The sequence below is a fragment of the Pocillopora damicornis genome, chromosome 6, assembly GCF_964200805.1.
Source record: "Pocillopora damicornis chromosome 6, jaPocDami1.2, whole genome shotgun sequence".
In the NCBI taxonomy this organism is placed as follows: Eukaryota; Metazoa; Cnidaria; class Anthozoa; order Scleractinia; family Pocilloporidae; genus Pocillopora; species Pocillopora damicornis.
The window spans coordinates 22,596,708-22,622,500 of record NC_142675.1 but is presented as its reverse complement, the minus strand read 5'-3'; the positions used below and the strand labels follow the sequence as shown (position 1 = coordinate 22,622,500).

The following is a 25,793-nucleotide window of genomic DNA, read 5'->3' as shown; positions in this document are numbered from 1 at the left end:
CCATAAAATTGTGATAATGTAACTTCAGAGAATTTGGTGTTAGATCAACTAATTATCCACAAATTGATACTTTTCTTTATTCTCAACACTTAATGTCTGGTTGATATTGTATTGATATAGTAAGGAGAAATTCTGTCTTGGTCATTCATGGGAGTCAAGGGTTAAATCTGAAATGTTTGAACCATATCATCAACACATCCTCTCCCAGGGTAAGCAGGGTAAGATGACTGTTTTGCTTGGGTGATCTATGGGGTGGGTTTGTGACAGCCCTCTTGTGTTTAAACTACATCTCTTGTGAACGGGGTATGGTAATGATTTGCATTTATAATTTAATAAATCATTTTCATTGATCCAGGTCTAATTTCACCATTTGTTTGTGCAAACATGCATTTATTTAGTGATATTGTTAATTGTCAAACTGTCTTGTTGTCTTAAGTTGCTGGGACAACTGGGGAAAGCACTTTATTGACAGTGGAAGAGAGAAAGAGACTTGCTGAGAAGTGGATTGAAGTAGGAAAAGACAGGTGAATCAGTGATGTTTTAATAGAGAATTAAATACATTTCAATGCTGCTTAGAATTAAAAAAAAACATCAATGCACACTCCATGTAGTATAGTCACTTGCTGTTTCCTTCACCCACCTTTTTTATAACTAATCAAAAAATATCAACAATTATAACAGCTTGGCATATGAGCTCCACTCTTATAGATATGCTGAACAGTCTAAAAGGTTCCATGTGACTACATACCATTCTATCTATAAATCAGTATAAGCATGACAAGGGACATTTTAGCATTGTTTTCCAGGCTGTCAGTGGTTCGTGGGCACTTCAAAACATTTCTCTTCCCTTGCAACCCTCCCTCTTGCTAACCCTGACTGAGGAGATCATCTAAAATTTGATCTGTAGCATATGCTGCATCTCTGCATAAATAATATAACTGAGTTTCAATTTGTCAATGAACAGAGGCAATTCCTTCTTTCCAGATTTGAACACATAATAATACATGTTGGAACCTCAAACTTAAAAGACTCACAAGAACTGGTAGGCGGCATTTGTTGCTTGGGACATGTTAGGTTTACTCATAAAGACTTAGAATTGATTTTTGTAGATCTCTTTATAGGCGAGACATTCTGAAAACAACAGAGCGCCAGCAATCGCTCTGATGGCCACGAGTTTCTTCACCCCCAAGTCTGCAGGTGCGTGTCTTAATTTTACCGTAAATATTTCGCGTCGCTATCAATATTTTCCAAATCTATAGCTTCCATAATTTATTTAAAGAATTGTGGTGTTCCTTGTCACAATTTTTCTGCAAGCCAAGTTTAAATCAGTTTATCTAGATCTCTTCAACGCAAGGCGCGAAAATGGAGAAAAAGCTCAGCACGGGAAAAATTTTATCAGGCATTAATACATTTTGGATTGTACTCTTGATCGGCCTAAAAGTGATACTTACCTCATTTCTGTCTTTGTCTTTTGAATTATGCATGAGAATTTGCAGGGAGCTTAAAATGAACTAAATGCCTGCTCACCAGCCTAAAAAAGTCACAAGATTTTTTTAAGGAACAAACATGGAGGGGAGAATAAATCCTTATTTTTTAATTATTGTTCAACATGAACATGTTATTTCATGTACGAAGGTTCATTGTGTTAGCTTGTGCTGCCTGTAGTTATGTGAACGCAAGTGGTGGGTGACGTGAGTGCCCCTGGAGTGTACCAACAATAAGTGAAGCGAGCAAGGGCCACGCCCTTGGCACGTGAACTACAATACTTTTGGTTTTTTGCGTCTTTTGAACGGTGATTTAAGAACAGAACAGTTACTCTGAATTTTAAAGCCAGTGATGACTAATACAGCAGAGTAAATTAATATAATTCTGCAATATTCTGTTCTTGTTTCAGATGATCTAGTAGAGTATGTTCGTCTTGTAGCAGATTGTGCACCAAATACACCACTATTTTATTATCATATACCAGCTTGGACACATATTCCATGTATGTATTAGAGATAACATGAAAGCGAACGACGAGACGAACGAGCGACGAAACGAACGAACGAACGAACAACGAGACGAACGAACGACGAGACGAACGAACGACGAAACGAACGAACGAACGTAACCCACCAGTTATCAAACGTCTAAACTGAATTCATTTTGTTGTCATAGTTCTGATGGAAGATTTTCTAAAAGCTGCCATTCCCAAGATTCCGACCTTAGCGGGTGTGAAGTTCACAAGTGGTGATATGTTTGACCTGGGCCGCTGTCTCATCCTCGAAGATCAAAGATTTTCGATTATGTTTGGTGGTGATGAGGTGATTTAACTGTTGAACTGTTCAAAGAGAAAGTGTCTTTTAACCCTTTACTCCCTAAAATCGATATACAGATTCTTTTTACGATTCCCTTGTTACTGAGAAGGAGAATCTGGAGCGTCTAAAATTCACGATCATTTCCTTTACATTCGACTAACCCTTTAGTTCCCGTGAGTGACCAAGACAGAATTTCTCCTGACAATATAAATACAATGTCAAGCAGACAAGTAATGAGAATAAAGAAAAATATCAATTATTGGATCATAAGTTTGATCCAATACCAAATTCTCCAAACTAACATCACAAGAACTGTATGGCAGACAGTATGGAGAATTACTAGTGAGATCTTGGGAGTTAAAGGGTTAAAGGCAGACTTAGAAGCCAGTCACAGTTAGGAGTTGAAGGGTAAAGCTCCTGGACTAAGTAATGGTCATATTTGATTTTATTTTTATTTCTAGATTCTTATAAGTGCCTTAGCCATGGGAGCTTGTGCTTCCGTTGGAGGGTAAGGAAACGTTTATAAAATCTCTTTCCTTCGTTTATCTTTCGCGTAATAGGTATTTGGTTGAAAATGAAGGACAATTTTTTTCTCTCAGACATGGTTTGATGTTACTCTAATTTAAAGATTTAATGAATGCAACCGAGCAGTTACAATTCATTGGGTCTATGAATTGTAACTTCTCGGTTGCATTCATTAAATCTTTAAACCAGAGTAACATCAAGCCATGTCTGATTGTCCACCTGGTTGCCATGTGAACTTAACTATAAATTATTTGTCTTTCAAGAAAGTGGTCTGCAGGTTAATTGCGAGCAATCCAGAGTAAACCTAACTGCAAGGAAATCAGGAACTAGGGTATAACTAACAGCAAACTAACAAGGCACTACCGAAGGAAAAATGGAGTGCAACGGAAATTACTCTTGGAGGAAACATTTTTCTGGTCTACGACCAAAAAAATACAATTCTGGGAGACTCATGAAAATCTTGAGGAATTTGGTGTACAAATTTGTTCACAAACGTCGTGTAATTTCTTATTTTGCATTAGAACGTATAACTTTGCCGGCAAGCTCCACTTTCGGATCATGGATGCTTTTGACAAAGGCGATATGGAAACAGCGAGATCGGAGCAGGTCGGTTCTCTTCATATCGTTCCCGTATTTCCATGTAGATTTCGAGACTCGACTACAACTTTCCGACCTTGTTGAGCCAGCGTTTAATCCAAAACCCCTTAAATCTGATAAGTAATTCTCCCAGCTGCTTCCTTGATAAAGAGGGTAAATTTCTAAAGAAACTGTGGGGCTGCGTCGGCGGGATAGTATAACAGGGTAATTTGGTATTATCAATTGAGTTTATAACATAAATTGGCCACCGTTAAAAGTTTTAAAGCTAACGTTTAGAGCGTCAGCCCTTTGTCAGAGCGAATTCGTTACTTGCTTGCCTGATAGATGGCTTGTTGATAGGTTGTCGTAAGAGTAAGCTATCTCAACAGCCAATCACAGCAAAGAATAATATTTACAAGGAGCCAATGAGAACTCGAACTTAAATCAAGCGCGTTTTCGCTCGCGTTTTCCCGCGCTTTTTGCAATTTACCAAGTCGCAGTTGATTTTAGTCTAACACTGATCTGATTAGTTGGGAGAGCAGTGGGAGCTCAGTGCGAAGTAAAGTAAAACTAATTGTACAATCCCGGCAACGTTCGAATCGCAATTGAAAATTGCTCCACTGTATGTAGAAGTTACTTACTAATCACCATTAGATTGACTTAAAGTATAAAAAAACAAGGCTAAAAGTATAAAAAAACAAGGTCATCCTTGAATTGGCTGGAAACGTGGAATGAAAAATAGCGATTGTACATCGGTGTGGATATTGAGGACGTCCCAGTATCCAGAATTCTTGCCACGACAGGATTGCATGTTGCATGTTGAAATATTTCTTAGTTTAGTTAGGTTTTAGGTCTAAAAATATGTATGTCAACGGATCTACCCCCTCCAACAATAATACCTGGAGACTGATCTTTTTTACCTTTTTACGTCTAGTATCGGTCTCAAGCAATGATGAAGTTATACTGTAAGTACGGTAAGTGTTTCCTCTCAACCATTTACACTCTAATTTCAGTATGTATATTCTCATTACTTTTCTCTAAACATTTCCAAAGCTGCTGATAAGGAAAATTTGATGAACAATCGAGAGCTTCTTTTGTTAGTGATCATTTCCATCATTCTCCTAACCTCAGTATGTGATTTAGGGGTGATATTGTGAGGAGAAATTAGATACCAGGGACTCGTAGGGGGTGAAAGGGTTAAGTAGCCAAGAGAAATACTTTCTCCACGTAATGTGGTTGTAAGTAGAAGGTAATTGTTAATCGTGGTCTGTTTACGTTCCCAGGAGGCCATGCTGGCGTCGGCAAAGCCATAATGAGATTCCTTGGCTTAGACCTAGGGCCTGCTCGTTCACCCCTCTCTCTGAGTGAGAGCCAAGAAGCACAATTAAGGGACGAACTGGGAAATATTGGATTCTTTACTTGGCGTTAGAAGAAAGAATAGCCCTCCATTTAACCATCTCTATTACTATTTTAATTACCATCTTTATCAATATCAGTTTTACTAACCGAGTTCGAGGTCCGTTTTCACGATTATAATTAACTTACGGACTGAATTTTTTCTGCTGGAAAAAAAAAAAAGGTTCCGTAACTTAAATTACGAATCGAGAAAACGAGGGAAGACATATATTTTTTTATATCTCTGGGTTCAAATAGAGGGGGAAGAGTTAATTCAAAAAATTATTTTATATTTAATGGGCTGCACAGTGAAATAAAGCCCGCAAAATTGACCAGTCACTGAGAGATATTCTAATTTAAGATACTTAAATTCACATTATTTTCCTATGATCTTGCATAAATTATATGTATAACAAACGAAGTTAGAACACAAGACAACAACTGTAATATTTCTATAACTTTTATTTCAAAATATGTGACCTTCTTCGGAACCTGTGTGTCTGATTATATCTCAGTTTTTAAATAGGACCTATTCTTGCATGCAACTATTCAAAAGAGGCTTATTCATGTTTCACTGCTCCAACAGATTTTGTTCATACTAATTTACGAACATTAGCTTGTAACCTTCAGGAGTTGAAGTTCTTGTAACAAGTACACTATTTTTTTACTTTTTGCTTTATAAAATACTTTCGTGTAATCTTTCCTACAATGGAAAGCAAAACGCACATTAAGAGGAATCAATAATAAAACTAATTTTTGTAAACGAGGCAATATTTCATAATTATTTCTTTACTGCCACGAAACCTCTACCAAAGCTATTGAAAATATGCTCTACTTCAGGAATCTTAACCCTTTCACTCTTAATACTTCATTAGTAATTCTCCTTACTGTCTGCCATACAGTTCTTATGGTGTTAGTTTGGAGAATTTGGTATGAAATCAACTAATGATCCCCTGATTGATATTTTTCTTCAGTGTCATCTAAGGAGTAATTTTGTCTTGGTTACTCAAAGGAGTTCAACCCTTTACACCCTAACATCAGTATTTATATTCTCCCAACTCTCCTCTGTGCATTTCGTTTGGTACTGACAAGGAGAATTTGTTTAAAAATCAAAATTTCTTTAGTTGGTGATCATTTCCTTTTTTCTCATGATCTTAATGAATGATTCAGCAGTGTTATTGTTAGGAGAAAATAGATGCTGATCTCTCATAGGGTTTAAAGGGTTAAAAGGTTCAATTCAGTTGATTTGGTTCAAGATCACATGGTGAAGTGTCTCGTATAGTCGTACTCTATTGTGGGTATCACAGCCTGGACAAATTTGAGAAAGATGAGTAGATACCTGGGGAAAAAAGTCAAGGAAAACGGAAAATCTAAATAGGGCTTCTTCTCGTGTCTTCAACTCATTCCAAAGACAAGGCTGACTGAGTTTGCAGGACGAATTTTGTTTCTTTGAACAGATCACGGATGTTTGAAAAACATGTCTCTGTGACTCAGTGACTCAGTGGTAGAGCATCAGAGCGCGGAATGCGAAGGTCTGAGGTTCGATTCCTCATTAGGATTAAGAATTTTTCTTTGTCCCACGCTCGTGACAAGACGAAAAATCATCTTTCCCTGTGTTTTGATCTGTCTCACATCTCTATCACCTTTTCACTTGAGAAAATTTCAGCTCAGTTACAAATATGATTGTTCTAATCTCGGATTGGTCTAAGAAAGTCACGTTACATGAATAATGCTAGATGATTGGTCATAAACTTATGTCTCTCTCACCACTACAAAAGTAATAGCCACAAATAAAAAAAGTGGCATAGAAAAAGTCCATCTCTTTGCTTCTGTGTGCTCATTTTGCCTAGTTTAGAACATGTATGAGCTTGGTTTGGATCATACCATCTTGTGTGATCACGTACTAAGAAACGCGTGATAACGCTTTTAATTCCACGGAATCACGCGCATTACCGTGACATTCAAAGGATACATATGAACTCCAAGCTCTCCTCCGCCATCAGCGACTGTCTGTATGATCTTCTTCATTACGTCAGCATGTCTAATGAGTTGGAAAAAAAAAACCCGTGACTACGGATTTGCACCAACCACAGTGTCCTTTTTTTTGGCTTAGTGAACTAAAATAACGCGGCGATGTATTTTTAATACAGCAATTTCGAATTGGACTCTAGGTTAGGTGGTTTACATATGATCTACTAAAAGATCGTTATGCTTTGTTCTTTGAAGTATTAACAAACTTAAAGTGGGTCTCTCAAGGCAGAAATTTCTGATTGTAAGAGACCTTTCTCCAAAATTCAGCACTTGCACTAAGGTATTAGTGTCCATTTTGGATAGGTGTCTGCCTGCCGTTTTTAGGAGTGACCATTAACTATCTACACCTCATTATATACATTCTATAACTTAATAAGTTTTAGGAAGAACGTTATGTTAGTGAACGAAAGTGAAAATGCAAAGGAGACTGAAGTTGACAGCAGTTGATACCAAGTATCCATTTTCAGGGTATCCCATCCTTAAAATTCAGATTTTTATCAGATTGTGTGTACAGCAGAAAGAGATGAGCAACAAATTGATATAGAGAAAGTGCAAAGTATTTGGGAGAATCAAGGTAAGGATTAGGTGTAAGAAGACAGTTGTAGCAACTCACCTACAAGGATGAACAGATGCCATGGTCATTGGCAAATGAGGATGAGCCTCCAATGTCACTGTTTTTTTTGCATGGTCCTACAATTCAGAGCACACATTATGTTCATGATGCAATTATCAACCAACAAAACTCTACTCTGAAAACTGCCAAAGCTTTACCTGACTCATATCCTCATACATCTCTTCTACTGCAAGGGGTTCTCGGTTCTGTAAAATAAAACATCCAAAAAGCTACATGATTGTCTCAATAGTGCTCATTCCAAAAATTATGGACTGGCTGGTCGCATTATACTCCCAATACCTGTACCAGACCTTTAAAAAACTGGAAAAATTGATATGCAGTGACCCTTTTTGTTAACAATTTGAGCTAATCCCTACAAAGAATAAAGTATTCTGTTTTTTTCCAGGTCAGTTGAAAGGCAAAACCTTTATACATGTAGCATTAAAATTCATATGGTTAGTTCTAAATGAATATGTACATCAGAAATCTTGGCACTCTGTGGCATGGAGTTTTACACACTGACCTATGTCATAATGGAGAGGCACAGTAGATACAGATACCAAAGTCTTGGCTCTCATGACAAAAGAGTACAGAAGAATGTTTTATTTCTTTTCAGATCTGCCTGCAATTCTGGGATTTCAGTCACTCTCAAGGTAATGAGATTCAACAGACTCTTACCTCATTGTAACCAAACAGCCACAGTCGTGGCGTCTGATAATATTTGTCATATGTAATGTACATGTCATAAGTTCTTGTTTGTAGAATTCCACCAGAGGCATTTGCATCTGTGGCACCCTCCGCCCCTGACTCAGCCTTAGAAGTTGGTTTAATTGACAAGGTAGCCTGCAAAAAGACAAGGTAAAGTTTTTGGAAAAAGCAACAGGCCTAGTGACTTGCTTTATTACTGGATCATGTCCTTGTTTCTGAAGCATGGGGTGATTAACTACAACTGACATATATTGCTACTCATCCTGAATGTTCATCGTTTGCACTTTTTTGCCATGGAATATACAGTACCTCATCACTTTCAAGCATTCCACTTTCTTCAAAAGCTAAAAATTTGAAACAGAAACATTTTTCAGTGATGAAATGTACAGTAACAGCAATGAAGTGACAGGTATTTAACATTTGAAAAATTGAGGTCTGCATGAAAAAAAGGAAATGGGGAATAAATCATTTGTATCATTGCTGGTGAAGCAGTATTACAAGTAGTACTGCATAGTAGTTGTAATGAAACTGACTAGTAGTGTATCATTTTCAAAGTATAAATTGAAAAGGTGATGTAACTATGAACTGGACAGAATTAAATTATTTTCAGTTCTGTCAATGCACTTAATATCTTTTTAATAACCCTTTAACTCCCAAAATCTGATTGCTAATTCTCCCCTGTGGCTGCTACACATTTCCTTGTCAATTAGTTATAAGAACTTGGTGCTAGATCAAGATAGCAGCTTCTACCAGATAAGTTCGAATATTTTCATTACCTGTTTGCTGAATAATGTACGGATATTATGGGGAGAAGTTTCATGTTCATCACTTCTAGGATTTAAAGGGTTAAATGGTACCATCTGTAGTTTCATAATGTTGCAAGTCTGAACAAAATGATCAGTACAATTACACTTACCTTCCATATCCACTGCCTCCTCATCGTCATCTTCTTCATCATCATCATTATCTACTGGTGTTACATCTTTTGTGCCCTAAAAGACAATTTGCTGTTGTTACTGCTTTTAATGGGTCATGGTTTCTCATCACTCCTGTAAGTGCACCCTTAGCATGCCATCAGCACAAACTGATTAGCATATAATTTCATTGGTTTTATCAACTGAGTTGATAATGAACGTTGGCCACATAGAGTTGCTAGAGCTGATGCTTCAAGAGGCTGCCCTTTGTCAGAGCAAACACTAAGCCCTTCATTAACTTGTTGCAAACCGTTTGCTCTTTTCTCCAACAAAGGGCTAATGCTTGAAAAGGCAGCTTTAGAAAACCTACAGTGACCAATTTATTGCTTATTTTATTCAACATCAACCCAACTGAGAAAACCAAGTTATCATGTTATACCTCCCAACAATGTAGTAGCACCAAAGTTTCTTTAGAAAGTAACTTCCTTCATAAATTAACACTTGCCTTGTCAGATTCAAGTGTCATCTCTGCAAACGACTCCTGAGTACCAGTGACAGCTTGCTCCCCACTTGGATCGAGGTGATGGTGGGTGTCTACCCAGCCTCCATCTTCGTCTGGTTCGACAATTGCTTCATTTTCCTCTTGGTGTTCCATTTCCTTGCATCGCTTGTAGCAAGGAACTAAAGGCAAATCATTTCAGAAATAAAGAATGACTCATGGAATGTAAGCAAGGTGTACTGATTTTACAAATATTGGAAAACATGCTTACCATTCTTTGTATACAAAAACTGCTTGTCTTTTGGAAGATAGTTCTTTATTTTAGTATCATCAGGTCCTGAATCCCTAGGAAAGAAAAGACAGAATCAATTTGGAATATAAATCATAATCTTGCCAGAGAAATTTACTTAATAACAATAGGAGATTGAACAGGTTGCTGATTCTGCATCAGCCTTTCGAACAGTTGCTACAGTCCAGTCAACTGGATGTTGATCTCAACAGCATCTCTTATCAATTGATATTTGTCTATATTTTCATCAACTGTTTGCCAGATATTACATTGATATTGTTGAGAGAACTAACTTCTGTGTCACTCCTTGGAGTGAAAGAGAAAAACCTCTGTAGATCATATAATCTCCACGAAACAAGACAGACACAAACCATTTCCATGTTGGACAGTGATGTACTAAGTGGTCTCCTGCTGCCACAAACTGTAAATCACACATAAAAAAAAATAAGTAGATATGCAACAAATTGAATTACTTGTATCACTAATAATGATACAGTAAATGGTTTGAACCAAGGGTTTTATTAAAAGCTAGTTATTGGCAGTCTACTGCTGCTTAGAAGACCTCCTATTGCAGTCTGTAGCTTGTGGACAAGCTTGGATTTCACATTGTGGCCCCTTTAATCTTTCTAACTGCCAAGATCTGGTTATTAATTCTCCCCTTAAACTACTTCACATTTCCTTGTGAATAAGTGATGAGAATTTGGTGTTAGATCAAGACAACAACTTCTACCTGATAAGTTTGATTATCCTCATGGACTTTTTTGCTAGATAATATATGGATATTTTGGGGAGAAGTTACATGTGCATATCTTTACATGGCGATAACTTTGAAAAGAAGATATCCACATCATCCCACACTGTCCTAAAACAAAGCGTTCCTCTCAAAGGTAAACTATCTTTTTTTGTAATTGTTTTCTTCATTAATGATTGATTGAGATCTACAGTAGACAATTAATTGTTGTTTTGGTTTCCTTCGTATAAGCATCACTCTAAGCACTCAAAAGTGAAAGACATTGTTCGGTCATGTAATAAAAATTGGTTAGTCTATTTTACTAACGGAGAAGCCTTGACTGTCCTCTGTTCTATTGTAAAGCACGCAGGAAGCGGCTAGAGCATGAAAGAAGTGTAGGTAGAAACACGAGATGTAGTCGAGTGTTCCTCCACACTTGTTGAGTTTCACAATATCTTTCAACTTTAGTGTGGTTTGCCGGCTCGTTTGTTCCGAAATTTCACTTTCAATGAGTGAAAAAAAAGCTAGAGAGAAGTCCGGGAAATGGTCGGACATATATAGTACAATTTGGCAGTTGGCATGACAGCTTTAGCGCTCTTGCTCTATGTTCTTTACTCTCATATAGCGCGCTGTTTCAACCAATGACAGCGCGCGCTATATCCGAACTTTACTATAACATTTGGAAGCTCAAATCTAAGTGCAAATGGATTAAACGATCGCTTGTGGAGTACAAATTCCACTATATTTACATGGATTACGCAACTAAAAAACCTACATACGTACTTCTTCCGGAGTAATAACGCCCGTTTCTTGAAACTTTGACTCCTATATTGACAGAAAAGATGGTTAATTCTCTAAATTGATTGAAAATAAGCGAAAAAAAAACAAAATTGCACAGCTGGATTTTCGATTAAGTAGAAAATTTTGTAACGCACCTTCAAAACAGGCGTCAAGTACTCCGCAACTCCAAGAGCTGTCCCCTTAACCTTATTTATAACGTCCTGCATCGCCATGATGGGATCTGTTGAAAACTGTATCGATTTTACCGCCTAGGAACTCGAAAGGAAAGCTTTGAATTAGTGCCCTACCTCGAGTTCGTAACTGCAACGAGCAAAGACACAACAGTACATATGCTCATACGCAACTCCGCTGAATGTTGTCACTGCTGTCTGAGCATCACGCAAGTTACGTATTATGTCACGCAAGGTGATGGCGGATACTCCGTTAAAGTAATAGTGTGTTCATAACTTTTGGCTCCATTGATTGTTTTTAGACTTTTAGTTAAATTTGACGAAATCTTCAACCACTAAGCCCGGGGCAATAAATGAAAAGAAAACATTAGCGTTGTTTTCATATACAGAGCTCATCCTAGGATTTTAACTCCCTTACAATTTCTAGGCGAAAGTCGTAACTATTTGTTTACGATCTGAAAATAGTGGGGTGGAAATGAACAAGTCCTTCTCTCGCGCCAAGAATTGACGGTTCATCCTTTATACTTGGGTGTGACTAACTGAACTCTCGTACCCAGACATCCACGGCCAAGCAGTTGTGAAACATTTCACTGAGTTACAGTTACCCGGCAGGTTAGGCAAACTGTAACTCCTGCTTCAGCGTAGTATTCAGTCGCATGACTGTGTTTAATCCAATCGCGTACCAAAGCGTAACAAGTTGTTGACGAGCGAAACACAAAATACCCATTTGATATTTCATTGCTGAAATTCTAACGGGAAGGGATAACGTCCGAAGTAAAAAGTAATGATACACACATTGTAACCCATGATACACATATTGTAACCCTTTAGTCAATTCAAATTTCTAGTAATCAATACAAGGAAATAAATTTGGCTTCTAAACACGAAAGTTAATGAAGAAAAAACTTATTAAATAAATACGGGGGGAAATTACAACTTTAGGATGCCTCCAAGAAAGAAAAATGAGCAATCCAAATCAAGATCGACCAATGTTATGTTTCGAACATGAAATGATATACCACCAGTCAACATATTTTTTTGAATAAGAAGCCTTATTTTTTCTCGACAACGACCTATTTCTGCTCTATTCTCTCCAAGATACTAAGTGGTCTTTAGCTTCATGATAACACTTGATTCTTTGTTCATCTGTCTCATTTCTTTTAGCTACTCCAGTCTAATTTGCATGGATCACTCTTTGGATAACTGATTTCGTCCCTCGCCTCATTTCTGACCATCTCCTTCTTCACCGCTGCCCTCTTCTTTCTTTGTCGCTGAGTCCTCTTCCCCTGTCAAAGCTTCAAGGATGTCGGTTAGAATGCGCTCGACATACAGGCAGAACTCTTTGACAATACCCGGAATCTCTTGTGCTTTTTTACGATTCTCGTTGAATCTTTTTGTCTTCTCTGGAAGAGCGAATACATCAGACTTCTTCTTAAGCAAGCTGTGAAAGTCACGCTGTGGATTGATTTGAGTGATTCTGTGCATGAACTCTTCTATTCCATGCTGCACGTCTGGCTCAAGTTCCACTGCTTCACTTCCGGCTGTTCTGATGTTCTTCAGCGCTTCAACTGCATCACGGTAAGGCTTGGGCGGTTTTACGCCTTCAATTGATTTCACTTTAATCTCGCCATCTGTTTCATCGATGTAGATCGTAATGTTTCCTTCCTTGGCGTCTTTTTTTAACTCTTTGATGTACTCTTTAAGTTCCTTCTTTGCGTCAAAGTTAAGGATCTTCTTAACAATATTCTCGAAAGATTCTTTGGCGGCTTGCAGGCTCTCACGCGTTTCCACGAACGGATTGATGGCAGTTGCGAGGGAAGAAAACATATTATCAATGTCATCAAGACCCACTGAATCAAACTTCAACTTCTTGTGAAACTCCTCTTTGTCCTTTTCCTTGTTGGACTTACTTTTGTCAGCTTTACTTCCTTCCTTCTTGTCAGTCTTCTTCTTTGAGGTGCTTCCTCCATTTGCTTCTTCCGCCTCATTGCTTTCGCTTTTATCTTTTTCTTTTGAAGTGTCGTCGCCCTCGTTCAGCTCCCCTTCAATTTTCTTCTGTTCCTCTTCATCGGCAAAAGCATGATAAATTTCAAGGATGATCTTCTTGGCTTGGCTGTAGAAATCGCGCACCATGTCAGGAGCTCTCCTCACTTGTTGGACGTTGTTGCTGAAGGCCTTTATGAGCCTTGGGATCTTTCCCAAATCCCACACGCTCTTAAACTCTCGTTTCAAGATTCCTGGCAGATCCATTCCTTCAGCTCTCTCGACTGCATCGTCACTTCCTCTTGCGATAATCATCGGCATAGCTTTTAATTCCTTCGACAGTTTGAGTATGGCATTTACAGCAGCTACTGCGTCAAGAATTTCTTGTACTGTCTTTTTTCCCTCTGTGTAAATGGCCAGAGCTCCCTCTTTTATCTTGACTACGATTCCCTCTGATGTGAGTCGCGTCTTCAGGGCGTGCACATATTCACTGAACTGCGCATGCGGACTGATTTGTTCCAGCGTGGTAACAGCTTTCTTAAAGGATTCCTCTGCTTTGGCCATGTCCTCGCGATTTTGGACGAATGGATCCAACGTTGTTTTAAAATCCGCGAAAATGCAATCCAACTCGGAAATGTCGAACTTTCTGAAGTCGAGAACTTTGCTTAGCTCGTCCTTAGTCTCTACTTTTTTCTTCTCAGGCTTGGTTCCCTTTTCGCCAGAATTAGCAGCCTGCTCGACTGAATTTGTTCCACTTGCGCTCGACCCAGCTTCTGGACGTTTCTTGCGACGGTTTGGTTTGGTTTCAACATCGGGTACGACATTCTCATCTGGTGCACGATCACCTTTCATTCCCTTGACGCTTTGGTTATCGAAGTCGGAATATCCATCAGGGAGCGTTTCTTGGCCATGGGGTGTGCAGCTTCTCACGGGACCTTCCAATGGCTTATGATGCGACTCGTATTTCTTTGGTTGATTCTCATCTGTCGGACTTTTATCTCCTTCTTCACCGCTGCCCTCTTCTTTCTTTGTCGTTGAGTCTTCTTCCCCTGTCAAAGCTTCAAGGATGTCGGTTAGAATGCGCTCCACATACAGGCAGAACTCTTTGACAATACCCGGAATCTCTTGTGCTTTTTTACGATTCTCGTTGAATCTTTTTATCTTCCCTGGAAGAGCGAATACATCAGACTTCTTCTTAAGCAAGCTGTGAAAGTCACGCTGTGGATTTATTTGAGTGACTCTGTGCATGAACTCTTCTATTCCATGCTGCACGTCTGGCTCAAGTTCCACTGCTTCACTTCCGGCTGTTCTGATGTTCTTCAGCGCTTCAACTGCATCACGGTAAGGCTTGGGCGGTTTTACGCCTTCAATTGATTTCACTTTAATCTCGCCATCTGTTTCATCGATGTAGATCGTAATGTTTCCTTCCTTGGCGTCTTTTTTTAACTCTTTGATGTACTCTTTAAGTTCCTTCTTTGCGTCAAAGTTAAGGATCTTCTTAACAATATTCTCGAAAGATTCTTTGGCGGCTTGCAGGCTCTCACGCGTTTCCACGAACGGATTGATGGCAGTTGCGAGGGAAGAAAACATATTATCAATGTCATCAAGACCCACTGAATCAAACTTCAACTTCTTGTGAAACTCCTCTTTGTCCTTTTCCTTGTTGGACTTACTTTTGTCAGCTTTACTTCCCTCCTTCTTGTCAGTCTTCTTCTTTGAGGTGCTTCCTCCATTTGCTCCTTCCGCCTCATTGCCTTCGCTTTTATCTTTTTCTTTTGAAGTGTCGTCGCCCTCGTTCAGCTCCCCTTCAATTTTCTTCTGTTCCTCTTCATCGGCAAAAGCATGATAAATTTCAAGGATGATCTTCTTGGCTTGGCTGTAGAAATCGTGCACCATGTCAGGAGCTCTCCTCACTTGTTGGACGTTGTTGCTGAAGGCCTTTTTGAGCCTTGGGATCTTTCCCAAATCCCACACGCTCTTAAACTCTCGTTTCAAGATTCCTTGCAGATCCATTCCATCAGCTCTCTCGACTGCATCGTCACTTCCTCTTGCGATAATCATCGGCATAGCTTTTAATTCCTTCGACAGTTTGAGTATGGCATTTACAGCAGCTACTGCGTCAAGAATTCCTTGTACTGTCTTTTTTCCCTCTGTGTAAATAGCCAGAGCCCCCTCTTTTATCTTGACTACGATTCCCTCTGATGTGAGTCGCGTCTTCAGGGCGTGCACATATTCACTGAACTGCGCATGCGGACTGATTTGTTCCAGCGTGGTAACAGCTTTCTTAAAGGATTCCTCTGCTTTGGCCATGTCCTCGCGATTTTGGACGAATGGATCCAACGTTGTTTTAAAATCCGCGAAAATGCAATCCAACTCGGAAATGTCGAACTTTTTGAAGTCGAGAACTTTGCTTAGCTCGTCGTTAGTCTCTACTTTTTTCTTCTCAGGCTTGGTTCCCTTTTCGCCAAAATTAGCAGCCTGCTCGACTGAATTTGTTCCACTTGCGCTCGACCCAGCTTCTGGACTTTTCTTGCGACGGTTCTGTCTGGTTTCAACATCGGGTACGGCATTCACATCTGCTGCACGATTACTTGTTCCACTGATGCTTTGGTTATCGAAGTCGGAATATCCATCAGGGGGCGCATGTTGGCCATAGGGTGTGTAGCTTCTCACGGGACTTTCCAATCGCTTATCATATTTCTGAGTAATACACGTACAAAAACAAAGCAAAAGAAAAAATTAACAGAAAAAAAAACAACAACAAAAACAATAACAAAAAGTAAAAAAAATGTATGCATCTAAAAGGTGGAGAAAAGTCTGCCAAAATGGTAAGAGTCACACAAAATTAATAGGTCACACAATCCCTTTTTTCGTTCATTGACGGTACCCTAAACTAAATACCTTTACAAGAACCTTCCGTGGACAAGGTATGGAGGGGATACCCGCACGAAGGATCTGTGTGGGAGATAACTACCTATCTATCTACTACTACCTATCTATATACTAACTATCTCCTCAGAATATCAACATTCCCGAAGAATTTGTAATTATATCAACGTTTCCCATTCAGCGAGGTTGTAAGCGTCAATTTCGAGTTTCCTCAACATATAGTTTACCTTTTTGTCTCTGTTTGAAAGAAGAGGCTCCTTCTCATCGCTAACCTGAAAATAAAAACAAAACCGTTCAATCAGCAGCTAGGAACATGAACAAATGTAAAAAAGATAAAAAATCTTGTTCCGCAAAGGGTAAATTTATATAATGAAAGCTGACAGTAAAAATCTGGCTCTCTAGCACTCGTTGCGCGCTTACGATAACCACTCGACCATCTAGAAACCTCCATGATTTATTGGGATAAATTTTTGGTTTATGGGTGGGGGGGTAGGGGGAGTAGAAGTTTGTCTGAGAGAGAGTGCAATCGAGTTACAGAAACACGATACAGCGTAGTGCAAAGGTACAGTCACACGAAAATTTCGGATAATGGGGCCAAATATTCAACAACTACTCTCATCTCTAGCTTTATGACAAGAAACCAACTTAACATTCCTAATTTTAAACCGAAAGATTCACAATCAAATGTAAATTCGTGGTTCATAAAACTCTTTCAGATTCTAACAATCTTTCGAACTTACAAGGGCACGTACGGTTTCTTCCTCAAGAACCAGACGAACAAGACGAGCAACAACACATGAACTTTAAGGAGAAAGGAAACGAATTGTAAACATATTTCATCTTACGAGGGAAACGGTTTGAGTCGATGCATTACAAGTACTTCCGCTTTGAGATTGACCCAAAGCGTGTTCCAAATTTTCCTGATTTACAAGACCAAATAGAAGTGACCAATCACCCAGCTATGAAAAGCGATAATTCTAACATTGTCTACATACCTGGCAACAACAGCAAGAAAATCTCATGATTTAAATTTCGTTTTAATGAGCAGCAAACGGGTTGTGCAAAGAGGCTCACTCTTTTCGACAATTCGCAAACTATACGATCTACTGCACTTTCCTAGAATCGTGGTATCCGACGTAGTCCTGGGCCGCATGAACGTAGTGTCATACCCCTCCCTCAGAACATTTGGACAAGACGAGCATGTACTATCAAAGTGGCCATGGTTTTCGCAAATTTCAATCCTATGCAGGGTATACAGTTTCACCATGCGGTCTTATTGTAATGGTTCGCCTAAGAAGGAAAGGGGCGAGGCGCAGGGCTTGCGCATAAGTAGTCTCCTTAATTGGCTTATCTTATTAATTTCCGATGCTCTGATTGGTGGAAAACGGTATTTTCACGATATTTGCACGAAAAAAACCGATTTGTTACGATGTGTTTTACTTTTATGGTGGGGTTTCTATTGTTCTGTCTCTCGGCAAAGTTTCGGCTAATTTGCATTTGTGGAACTCGATTTTCCGTGACTCGTACAATTCAGTCGCCACATTGGCTATTGTGCAGCGTGCGATCCTTCGTCAAAATAGCATCGTTTATGAAGTCTACCTTTTCTGTAAATATTGTAAATAGTGTATATAGTGTATATAGTTTTCAATTCATCTATCTCGTTTACGTTTCCCTCTTTTTGGAGCCCTTATGGGGTTCGAAGCGAAGTGTGTTTGTTCGAAACACGTGGCACGTGGCACGTGGCACGTGGCACGTGGAAACGGTTTGCGTCGATGCATTACAAGTACTTCCGCTTTGATATTGACCCAAAGCGTGTTCCAAATTTTCCTGATTTACAAGACCAAATAGAAGTGAGCAACCACCCAGCTATGAAAAGCGATAATTCTAACATTGTCTACATACCTGGCAACAACAGCGAGACTCGTACAATTCAGTCGCCACATTGGCTATTGTGCAGCGTGCGATCCTTCGTCAAAATAGCATCGTTTATGAAGTCTACCTTTTCTGTAAATAGTGTATATAGTGTATATAGTTTTCAATTCATCTGTCTCGTTTACGTTTACCTCCTTTTTGGAGCCCTTATGGGGTTCGAAGCGAAGTGTGTTTGTTCGAAACACAGCACGTGGCATCATGGTGATATTTCAGCGGCTAGTTTGCGGATTGCTAGTCCAGAAGAGCTTGAATTTTGTGGTGTGGATACATCGAAAAACAAAACCAGAAAGAGAAAGATTTGCCTTCCATGTCGAGAAAGAATTGCTCTTGAACTCAAGTGCCGGAGATATGAGGTGAGCTTATGTTTACAAGCGTCAAATTTGCCGACTGATTCTCAGGTATCCGGTCACCGACTTCGCAAACGTGTCACTTCGCAAACTGTCAGTTCGCAAACGTCCTCGGTCGATTCGCAAACGCATCCCAGTCGATTCGCAAACGTAATATGAATCAACGAAAATCAACAGAAGAGAATCACGTTACTTTTAATCATTATAAATGATGAATTGATTGCGTGACTCGACTGATCGACGAGCAATGTAGAAAAATACACGCACAGTATCACTTTATTAAACCACTAAATGATCTACTAAACTATTCTCTAGTATTTACAAATATTTACAAATGTGATGGTTTCTGTGTGATTGACGACAACCGTGTAAACTGGAACGCACGAAGTGAAGACAGGGTATTGAATACATATCCAAGATAGATGTAAAAGAGGAACAAGACACAAATTTACATCTATCTATGCTTCGATCGAAACCGCCTTAGAGTTGTTGAAGAATTAGACGTATTAACTGCTAAACGCTAATAATAATGTACAACTACTTAGTTTGCACAGCAACAAGAAATGTATTTGATTTGAAGGCAATAACAGTCCCAAAGAAAGAACACTGTGTCGGAGGAAAAGGAGGATTGCAATGCCGTCCCAAGCGTAACGTCCTTTGTCACTTCGTTTGCGAAATGACAAAGGACGTTTGCGAAGTGACAGTTTGCGAAGTGACACGTTTGCGAAGTGACCGGTATTCTATTCTCAATGTGTGATTTTCCTTTTGCACTACTGTGCCTCTCATAATTTTCTTTTATTGTGATACGATAGCCATCGAATATACCTTAGAATAATTTTCATCTCCTTCTTTTCTCCAGGAGCTAAATTTCAACCAGCTAGTGCCGTCTTCGGTGCCAACGCTTGAAGAAACGCTCAGTTGTCACGAAGAAAATGTCTCAAGTTCAGTGGAATCAGTGGAATATCCTGATCCAGTTGACATTGAAAGCATGGAGAATTGCCCGTTGTCGTCAAAAGCCATCGAGACTTCATCGAAAAGTGTTCAAGTGCCGGAAATTCCGCGCCGGCCATACAAAGAAGCTGAGTTAAGAACCCAACAGACTATGAGAAGCAAGACCATCGATAGCTTGACATCACTGGCTGATAAATATGTCCACTTCAATGAAAGTGATGTTCGCATGTTTATTTGCGATCTGGTTAGATCTGGAAAGTGGCAGGCTTCATTTGGAACTGAATCTGCTGCTTCCAACAGTGCTATGTCACACGGTGAAAACTCATTTCTCTCCAGACTCGCAGCAGAGTATAAAGCTTGCAAGGACAAAGAGGCAAACAAAGCCATCAGAAAGAATGCTACTAGCCAAAAACAAAAGGTTTTGATCGGGGACACTTTAAGGAAAAGCAGAATTTCTCTCAATGGAAACACTCCAGAAATTTTCAGCTCTCGTGTTGATGCAGCAAAGCAACTTGGCAGACTTCGATGCTATGCTGATGAAAAGCGAAGGCTACTGTCCATCGTTGCCATGGACTACCCATATTCTGTTCTTCAGAAGTATTTTCAGTGCTCCTCTAAAACCGTAACAGCTGCAAAGGTACACTGCATACTGTTTGGCCGTGGAGGTGTGCCTGTGGAGAAATTCAAGTTTACCCGTCAGTGTGAGTCCTCAAGTGCTGGAAGAACTGACTGAGTTTCTACACAGGGATGATGTCTCTAGAGCTTCTTCGTGTAGAAGTGTACTGGTTGATGGAGAGGAGACGGCTGTCAGGTACTGGCAAGACACTGTTAAAGGCCTGATTAAGCAGTACTTACTGGAGTTTCCAAATGGAGTAAAGCGTACATATATTTATACACATTTGCCAACCAATTTCCGCATGAACACCATGCTTGCAGGTTTGTGCAACATCTGCGATGACTTTGGTCACTCTAATTTTGATGAATTGTGTACATTTATCGAGGAACTCTGTTCACACAGCCCTGGCCACAATGGATCTGCCCTTGTCAAGGATGTTAGGCGCTATCAGAATTTTGTGAAAGCAAAATTCTCATCACTTTCACAGCATCATTCCTCATGTTTAGAGTTATGTCAAAGTCATGCATTTTCGTCTTGTCCCGAGGAGCACCAAGCGGTATGTACTGACATTTCACCTATTTATAATGTTTACAGCTCTGTTTTGGAGTCAGTTGATGGTATCTCAGATCAATCTGTGAGATCTGACTTGACAGCTCGCTTGCAAGAATTGTTCAAGGTGCATACTGACTACCTTGGACATCTACTTTGCACCAAACATCAAGGGGACTATTATAAGTTTATTCTGAAGAACTTGAAACCTGGAGAGTGTGTAATGGTTATTGATTATAAGGTGAAGCTAGAGCTGGGCAAACGAGTAAGAGAAATCCAGAGACTGGTACGGCAAACGGGGAATCTCTCTACATGGTTGCTATGTGGTTGCCCAGGTGGATGAGAAGCAACACAGTAGTGAGGTGTTTGACCTGTGGTCAGAGGACACGAAGCAGGACGCTTTCTTTACTCAGAGCGCACTGGATATCTGCTTTTCCTGGCTGGAAAGGGTCTTTCCTGGATACTCTGTATACCTCTTTTCTGGTATGTGTATGTTTTAAGTTTATTATTTTACAATTTATAGTAAATACCAAACCTGCACTTGTTCACATACATGTATGTCTGTACACGGATGGTCAGTAACAACAAAACTGTAAGATACCTTTCATATCCAGATTTTACCAACTGTATTTTTAGGTTTGTTTATGTAACAACTACATACAAGTCAAAATTTTTATTTATATGTAGTACTGCAAATTTGTTCTGAACTTTCCTGAAATTGTTTCATTTGCAATGTAAAAAATCATGGGATGATTGGTAAACTTACAATTGGATAAGGTTTTACCCCTTGTTTTACCCCTTTACTTATTCTGCAGTTAGGGTACATGTATTCCTTGTTGGTGTTGATCTAGTTTTGTTTATCAGCAGCCAAATAAAAAATCTTTGAGTAAAAAGCTCTGTTTACCATTCTTTGTATATTAATTTTCAGTTCTTTACTGCTTGGCTCTAAAAAACTCAATAATAATTTGCATATAGATTCTGAAATTGTTAAGCTGTGTTTCTTTTTTGGCAGATATTTATTTTATTAATTTGGACCTTGGATAATTTTGTATTCCTTTTTTTCTAATGTGCGACTCCAGCAGTACAACAATTTCGAGGCAGGTGAAGGCAAAACAGCTCTTGACACCCACTTTGCCCACATCAGCCACAAGATTGTGCGCTATGTTTGCTTAGGAAATGACCTGGAGACAGGAGAAGAACTTGGAGATCTTGTGCAGGTAAATATATTTTAAAAATTGTTGTTTTGTTTTCAGTATGAGAAAAGATGGAATAAACTTTTTCCTAAGACCTGTTGATAACAGGCCACGGTCTATTAATTTGCCATTTAGACCACAATAGTGCGTGATATGAAATGGTAAATTTTGATTTTGATTGCCCAAGTATTCAGTCATGAAACAGAAAGAACATTACTGAAGTTAATTTTACATTATTTTTAGTTCTGCAACTGATTTCAATGCATTTTCTTTAGCATGATTTGGTAGACTTTGTTGAAAAATTCCTTTTTGTACTTTTAGATACCTGTGATTTATTCAGCAAACTACTTTGGTCTTTTTTTTACCTTTTCTGTTAGATTTATTTTCTCTCCCAACCCCCCCCCCCCTTCCTCCCCCATCCAAAAAAAGCAGAGCTCCAAATGGGTGGAATGTTTTGGTATAAAGTTTAAAAAAACTGTTTGTTTTTCTTTGACATTCTTTCTCCCTTTCTTTTGCACTGTGATAACTATTTCTCCCAGGTATTGTGTTGTTGTTTTAATTTATTCATCCAAAATATTCATCATATTGACAGTTCATTTGTGTTGTTTCCTTTAACTTTTTACAGTTATTGTACCCAGTTATTTTATATCGATTGATTTATTCAGGCAAAGTGCTCTTCCTCTTTTGCTGTCTCTCTATCAAAAAAAGTAGCACATATCTTATCATTCTGTTATTTACACTTTTTTTCAGAGTATGAAAAATATGTCATGTTTTAAGCTGAACATCGACAGAAGCAAGGCCCCTAAGAAAATGGGAACTTTTCAGGACATCTCTCTGTTTGGCAGTTTTGCATTTCTTATGGATGGAGAGTATGCAAGTGGATTGGTAGCTCAATCACTGGCTGGTGTAGGGAAAATGGTAAAAAAGACCAAGGTGCAAGTAAAAAAGCTGGCTTCAAGAGAATCCTGCTTGGCTGGTGCGATGGGGTCTTCTATTTCATCAGAGCTTCCAGAGCCTCTGGAAAGGCAGTCAGCTGTTTCCATTCAGCCACAAGATGTCTACACCATCCGGTTTATCAATCATGCTCCTGAAACAGTGCTGGCTCCAACCCTGGATAATGTTCCCCGGCCATCCTCTTTCCCTTCACCACCCAGTGGGTTTGCATTAAAGAAAAACTCTGGCAAGAAAACTGTGTTCAGCTTAGCCCAGAAAGAGATTATGATGTTGTTTTACAACAGGCAAGCTACCTGTGGCATGCGGGCTGACCCAAAAGATGTAATTGCATGCATGAGAGAGAGAGAGGAGTGGAGGTACTTAAGGAGCAACAAATAAGAAGCTGGTGGAGCATGTATCATCAAAAGAGGAAAAGATCCTTAAATGCCTTAACCAATGACGCATGCAATCCGACTTCTCAACAGCACCCTGTTCAACCACCATCAGTATCAGCTCCCACTACGCCTGCATCCCAGCAACCCTTGGTTGCCACTACGTGTGCATCCCAGCAACCCTCAGGTCATGCAGCTCCAGTACCAGCTCCCACTTCACCTGCATCCCAGCAACCCTCAGCTCACGCAACTCCATTGATGGCTACCACTGCGCCTGGAAACCAGCAACATTCAGGTCATGCAGCTCCAGTGCCAGCTCACACTATGCCTGCATCCCAGCAACCCTCAGGTCACACAACTCAAGGGATGGCCGCCACTATGCCTGCATCCCAGCAACCCTCAGGTCATGCAGCTCCAGTGCCAGCTCACACTACGCCTGCATCCCAGCAACCCTCAGGTCACACAACTCAAGGGATGGCCGCCACTATGCCTGCATCCCAGCAACCCTCAGGTCATGCAGCTCCAGTGCCAGCTCACACTACGTCTGCATCCCAGCAACCCTCAGGTCACACAACTCAAGGAATGGCCACCACTATGCCTGCATCCCAGCAACCCTCAGGTCATACAGCTCCAGTGCCAGCTCACACATTCTTTGTATACAAAAACTGCTTGTCTTTTGGAAGGTAGTTCTTTATTTTAGTATCATCAGGTCCTGTATCCCTAGGAAAGAAAAGACAGAATCAATTTGGAATATAAATCATAATTTTGCCAGAGAAATTTACTTAATAACAATAGGAGATTGAACAGGTTGCTGATTCTGCATCAGCCTTTCGAACAGTTGCTACAGTCCAGTCAACTGGGTGTTGATCTCAACAGTATCTCCTATCAATTGATATTTGTCTATATTTTCATCAACTGTTTGCCAGATATTACATTGATATTGTTGAGAGAAGTAACTTCTGTATCACTCCTTGGAGTGAAAGTGAAAAACCTCTGTAGATCATATAATCTCAACGAAACAAGACAGACACAAACCATTTCCATGTTGGACAGTGATGTACTAAGTGGTCTCCTGCTGCCACAAACTGTAAATCACACATAAAAAAAAATAAGTAGATATGCAACGAATTGAATTACTTGTATCACTAATAATGATACAGTAAATGGTTTGAACCAAGGGTTTTATTAAAAGCTAGTTATTGGCAGTCTACTGCTACTTAGAAGACCTCCTATTGCAGTCTGTAGCTTGTGGACAAGCTTGGATTTCACATTGCGGCCCCTTTCATCTTTCTAACTGCCGAGATCTGGTTATTAATTCTCCCCTTAAACTACTTCACATTTCCTTGTGAATAAGTGATGAGAATTTGGTGTTAGATCAAGACAACAACTTCTACCTGATAAGTTTGATTATCCTCATGGACTTTTTGCTAGATAACATATGGATATTTTAGGGAGATGTTACATGTGCATATCTTTACATGGCGATAACTTTGAAAAGAAGATATCCACATCATCCCACACTGTCCTAAAACAAAGCGTTCCTCTCAAAGGTAAACTATCTTTTTTTGTAAATGTTTTCTTCATTAATGATTGATTGAGATCTACAGTAGACAATTACTTGTTGTTTTGGTTTCCTTCGTATAAGCATCGCTCTAAGCACTCAAAAGTGAAAGACATTGTTCGGTCATGTAATAAAAATTGGTTAGTCTATTTTACTAACGGAGAAGCCTTGACTGTGCTCTGTTCTGTTGTAAAGCACGCAGGAAGCGGCTAGAGCATGAAAGAAGTGTAGGTAGAAACACGAGATGTAGTCGAGTGTTCCTCCACACTTGTTGAGTTTCACAATATCTTTCAACTTTAGTGTGGTTTGCCGGCTCAAATCTAAGCGCAAATGGATTAAACGATCGCTTGTGGTGTACAAATTCCACTATATTTACATGGATTACGCAGCTAAAAAACCTACATACGTACTTCTTCCGGAGTAATAACGCCCGTTTCTTGAAACTTTGACTCCTATATTGACAGAAAAGATGGTTAATTCTCTAAATTGATTGAAAATAAGCGAAAAAAAAAACAAAATTGCACAGCTGGATTTTCGATTAAGTAGAAAATTTTGTAACGCACCTTCAAAACAGGCGTCAAGTACTCCGCAACTCCAAGAGCTGTCCCCTTAACCTTATTTATAACGTCCTGCATCGCCATGATGGGATCTGTTGAAAACTATATCGATTTTACCGCCTGGGAACTCGAAAGAAAAGCTTTGAATTAGTGCCCTACCTCGAGTTCGTAACTGCAACGAGCAAAGACACAACAGTACAAATGCTCATACGCAACTCCGCTGAATGTTGTCACTGCTGTCTGAGCATCACGCAAGTTACGTATTATGTCACGCAAGGTGATGGCGGATACTCCGTTAAAGTAACAGTGTGTTCGTAACTTTTGGCTCCATTGATTGTT

The 25,793-nt window shown here is 39.5% G+C and overlaps 5 protein-coding genes and 1 pseudogene across 8 annotated transcripts in view; 2 read left to right on the top strand and 4 right to left on the bottom strand.

Annotated features, from left to right (window-relative positions):
- LOC113666567 (N-acetylneuraminate lyase) overlaps positions 1-5,559 on the top strand; it is an 8,335-nt gene extending 2,776 nt beyond the window's left edge. For 2 of the 3 annotated variants that reach the window (XM_089208563.1, XM_089208565.1), the window contains 9 exons: positions 437-524; positions 985-1,042; positions 1,122-1,197; positions 1,895-1,987; positions 2,161-2,306; positions 2,762-2,808; positions 3,347-3,431; positions 4,336-4,375; positions 4,685-5,559. In XM_089208563.1, coding sequence (XP_089064689.1) covers positions 437-524; positions 985-1,042; positions 1,122-1,197; positions 1,895-1,987; positions 2,161-2,306; positions 2,762-2,808; positions 3,347-3,431; positions 4,336-4,375; positions 4,685-4,830 — 779 coding nt within the window. In that variant the 3' untranslated portion in view covers positions 4,831-5,559. The remainder of the gene's footprint in view (positions 1-436; positions 525-984; positions 1,043-1,121; positions 1,198-1,894; positions 1,988-2,160; positions 2,307-2,761; positions 2,809-3,346; positions 3,432-4,335; positions 4,376-4,684) is intronic. The other variant, XM_089208564.1, reaches the window with a different exon arrangement.
- On the bottom strand, positions 5,244-11,715 carry LOC113666568 (ubiquitin-like-conjugating enzyme ATG3). Its single transcript, XM_089208559.1, has 12 exons — positions 11,516-11,715; positions 11,364-11,405; positions 10,222-10,271; positions 9,833-9,906; positions 9,568-9,743; positions 9,065-9,140; positions 8,458-8,492; positions 8,119-8,283; positions 7,599-7,646; positions 7,441-7,517; positions 6,769-6,837; positions 5,244-6,135 (listed from the first exon to the last, which is right to left on the bottom strand). Exons 1-12 carry the CDS (start codon positions 11,591-11,593, stop codon positions 6,054-6,056), a joined length of 972 nt encoding a protein of 323 aa, XP_089064685.1. The 5' UTR covers positions 11,594-11,715; the 3' UTR covers positions 5,244-6,053.
- Positions 11,716-12,350: 635 nt separating this feature from the next.
- Positions 12,351-14,435, bottom strand: LOC113678915 (uncharacterized). Its single transcript, XM_089208515.1, has one exon. The coding sequence runs from the start codon at positions 14,384-14,386 to the stop codon at positions 12,773-12,775; it is 1,614 nt and encodes a 537-aa protein (XP_089064641.1). The 5' UTR covers positions 14,387-14,435; the 3' UTR covers positions 12,351-12,772.
- Positions 14,387-17,737, bottom strand: LOC149044494 (uncharacterized; the record flags this gene model as incomplete). The annotated part of the gene is made up of 3 exons (XM_089210868.1): positions 17,419-17,737; positions 16,651-16,695; positions 14,387-16,234 (listed from the first exon to the last, which is right to left on the bottom strand). Coding segments are annotated over exons 1-3 (1,920 nt in total), but the record flags the coding sequence as incomplete, so codon positions are not given.
- A 209-nt stretch (positions 17,738-17,946) lies between these two features.
- LOC149044493 (uncharacterized) lies at positions 17,947-25,047 on the top strand (annotated as a pseudogene). The gene is made up of 4 exons (XR_016187367.1): positions 17,947-18,708; positions 19,562-21,305; positions 21,831-22,035; positions 22,762-25,047. The product of XR_016187367.1 is annotated as an uncharacterized LOC149044493 (transcript).
- Positions 22,554-25,659, bottom strand: LOC149044492 (ubiquitin-like-conjugating enzyme ATG3). Its single transcript, XM_089208579.1, has 4 exons — positions 25,461-25,659; positions 25,308-25,349; positions 24,372-24,421; positions 22,554-24,056 (listed from the first exon to the last, which is right to left on the bottom strand). The coding sequence occupies exons 1-4, from the start codon at positions 25,536-25,538 to the stop codon at positions 23,978-23,980; spliced, it is 249 nt and encodes an 82-aa protein (XP_089064705.1). The 5' UTR covers positions 25,539-25,659; the 3' UTR covers positions 22,554-23,977.
- Positions 25,660-25,793: the final 134 nt, after the last annotated feature.

What these genes read in the sequence shown, in the direction of transcription:
- LOC113678915 (XM_089208515.1), bottom strand. Translation starts at nt 14,386, where the DNA reads ATGAAAGGTGATCGTGCACCAGATGAGAATGTCGTACCCGATGTTGAA.
- LOC149044492 (XM_089208579.1), bottom strand. Translation starts at nt 25,538, where the DNA reads ATGGCGATGCAGGACGTTATAAATAAGGTTAAGGGGACAGCTCTTGGA. An exon ending in GCGTTATTACTCCGGAAGAA is followed by an intron (nt 24,422 to 25,307) that starts GTACGTATGTAG and finishes TGTGATTTACAG; the next exon opens with TTTGTGGCAGCAGGAGACCA. An exon ending in CACTGTCCAACATGGAAATG is followed by an intron (nt 24,057 to 24,371) that starts GTTTGTGTCTGT and finishes TTTCTTTCCTAG; the next exon opens with GGATACAGGACCTGATGATA.
- LOC113666568 (XM_089208559.1), bottom strand. Translation starts at nt 11,593, where the DNA reads ATGGCGATGCAGGACGTTATAAATAAGGTTAAGGGGACAGCTCTTGGA. An exon ending in CACTGTCCAACATGGAAATG is followed by an intron (nt 9,907 to 10,221) that starts GTTTGTGTCTGT and finishes TTTCTTTCCTAG; the next exon opens with GGATTCAGGACCTGATGATA. An exon ending in GGCTGTTTGGTTACAATGAG is followed by an intron (nt 7,647 to 8,118) that starts GTAAGAGTCTGT and finishes TTTATTTTACAG; the next exon opens with AACCGAGAACCCCTTGCAGT.